At 40.9% G+C, this 1756-nt stretch overlaps 1 protein-coding gene across 2 annotated transcripts in view; it reads right to left on the bottom strand.

Moving 5' to 3' along the window:
- PRKD3 (protein kinase D3) overlaps positions 1 to 1756 on the bottom strand; it is an 87943-nt gene that overhangs the window by 2808 nt on the left and 83379 nt on the right. For both annotated transcript variants that reach the window (XM_042982153.1, XM_042982152.1), the window contains exon 18: positions 1099 to 1184. In XM_042982153.1, the coding sequence (XP_042838087.1) occupies positions 1099 to 1184 (86 nt within the window). The remainder of the gene's footprint in view (positions 1 to 1098; positions 1185 to 1756) is intronic.

Raw genomic sequence — 1756 nt, 5'->3', positions numbered from 1 at the left:
CTAGAAAAAAATGGAATTATAAACTATAAAAGAAATAAAATACGTTGAACTTTTTTTTCCTAACCCCATAGCTGCAAAATTGACAGTCTCTACTATGAGTACTTGCTATACAGTAAGTTCCATTCGTAATATTTTAAATTAGCAATGTTAAGATACTTTTTCAAATTTAGAGTCTCTAATGAAGGAAGTAACTAGTTTCTAAAACTAAAAACTGCCTGAGGCTTCTGAGATGGCTAATAATAATCACTAAAACATTCTGTTCTAAATTCTGACCTTATGCCCCACCTTACTCCTCAAAATAGGGGAAAGTACTTAGAATCTACTATCAGGATAATTTAATAATCACTGCAACTGTGCATTTGTTGTGAAGTTAATTCTACCTGCCAACCTCCACCCCAGTCCCCTTTAGAGTAGTTCTAAAGCTTCTCTTTACTCTGAAGCTCGGGGGTTCCTTTTAAGAAATCTATGCAATAGCTTTTGGGGGAATTAAGCCAAACATTTTTATTTTATTTTTTTAAATGTTTATTTATTTTTGACAGAGAGACAGAGCATGAGTGGGGGAGGGGCAGAGAGAGAGGGAGACACAGAATCCGAAGCAGGCTCCAGGCTCTGAGCTCTCAGCACAGAACCCGACGTGGGGCTTGAACTCACAGACTGCAAGATCATGACCTGAGCCGAAGTCGGATGCTCAACCGACTGAGCCACCCAGGCACCCCTGAGCCAAACATTTTAAATGGCATTTCATCTATCATTAATGCAAATATGAATCTTTTAAGTGGGCATCTTAAAAGCAAAATCTATTTGACAAAATAACATGCTTATTTTACAGAAAGGGGAAATGAAGCATAAAAGGCCCTATATAAAGGCTAAATCATTGCTTTCAGTTTATGGGAGTTGAACTGCCTATCCGTTCTGCATGTGAATGGTATACAGCAAACCTTCCAGAGATTCAGCCATAGTACAAAGTAATCACTGAAGAACACTTACAATATTCTAAAACGTGTAGAATCTGTTGATCTTAGAGTAGTTTGATTAGGTGAGACACATTACAATGAATGGCTCCAATGGGGATCACCAGAGAGAGATTTGTTTTTTTACCTGCAGCCAGGGATGGCTGAGAGATTTGTCCACACTGTAGCGCTTTCTCATCTTCACTTGAAGGAGGTTGTTTATCAAGTCAATTGCTAAGAGGAGAGAAAATCCAACCGGTGAACTGGGTGTATGGGGCACCCACACATACCGTGACTCTGCCTGGAAGGCATTCAAGCCACAGAAATACAGGGTGGGCGACTTTTCTCAAGAACATGGCCTTCCCGCTGACACGTAAGTGGCCCGTAAACGTTCACTGAACTTAGAGCACCTATTTTATGAAGTGTGCCTGTTTTGTTACAGAGGCGGTGTCGAGTACAGCTTAACAGTGTAGACTTACTGCGTGTGCCAGAGGGTCACTTTCCTCTTCTGTAACATGAGGTTATTGAGAAGATGAAATAACACACATAAAGGGCTTAGGACGGTGCTTACTTAGCACGTAAGTGTTAGTATTATTTCCAAATGAATTAAAAAACTGATTACAGACTGACGTGTTGTTGCTGTCCTCCAGTGACACCGTTCTCTAGTCCCCGGCTTGGTCTGCAAGGGAGCCAAAGCCACTGCCTTGCCTCTACAGATGTGGCCGGACTTGCACGATCACTTCTCATCAAAAGTGCATACGTAACAGGTTTTATACAAATATGTTCATGGTGTTTTGGTGTGAGTG

This window comes from Panthera tigris, chromosome A3 (genome assembly GCF_018350195.1).
Source record: "Panthera tigris isolate Pti1 chromosome A3, P.tigris_Pti1_mat1.1, whole genome shotgun sequence".
NCBI classification, from domain to species: Eukaryota; Metazoa; Chordata; class Mammalia; order Carnivora; family Felidae; genus Panthera; species Panthera tigris.
Note: the sequence above shows the minus strand (reverse complement) of the source record. Positions and strands in the feature narration are given on the sequence as shown.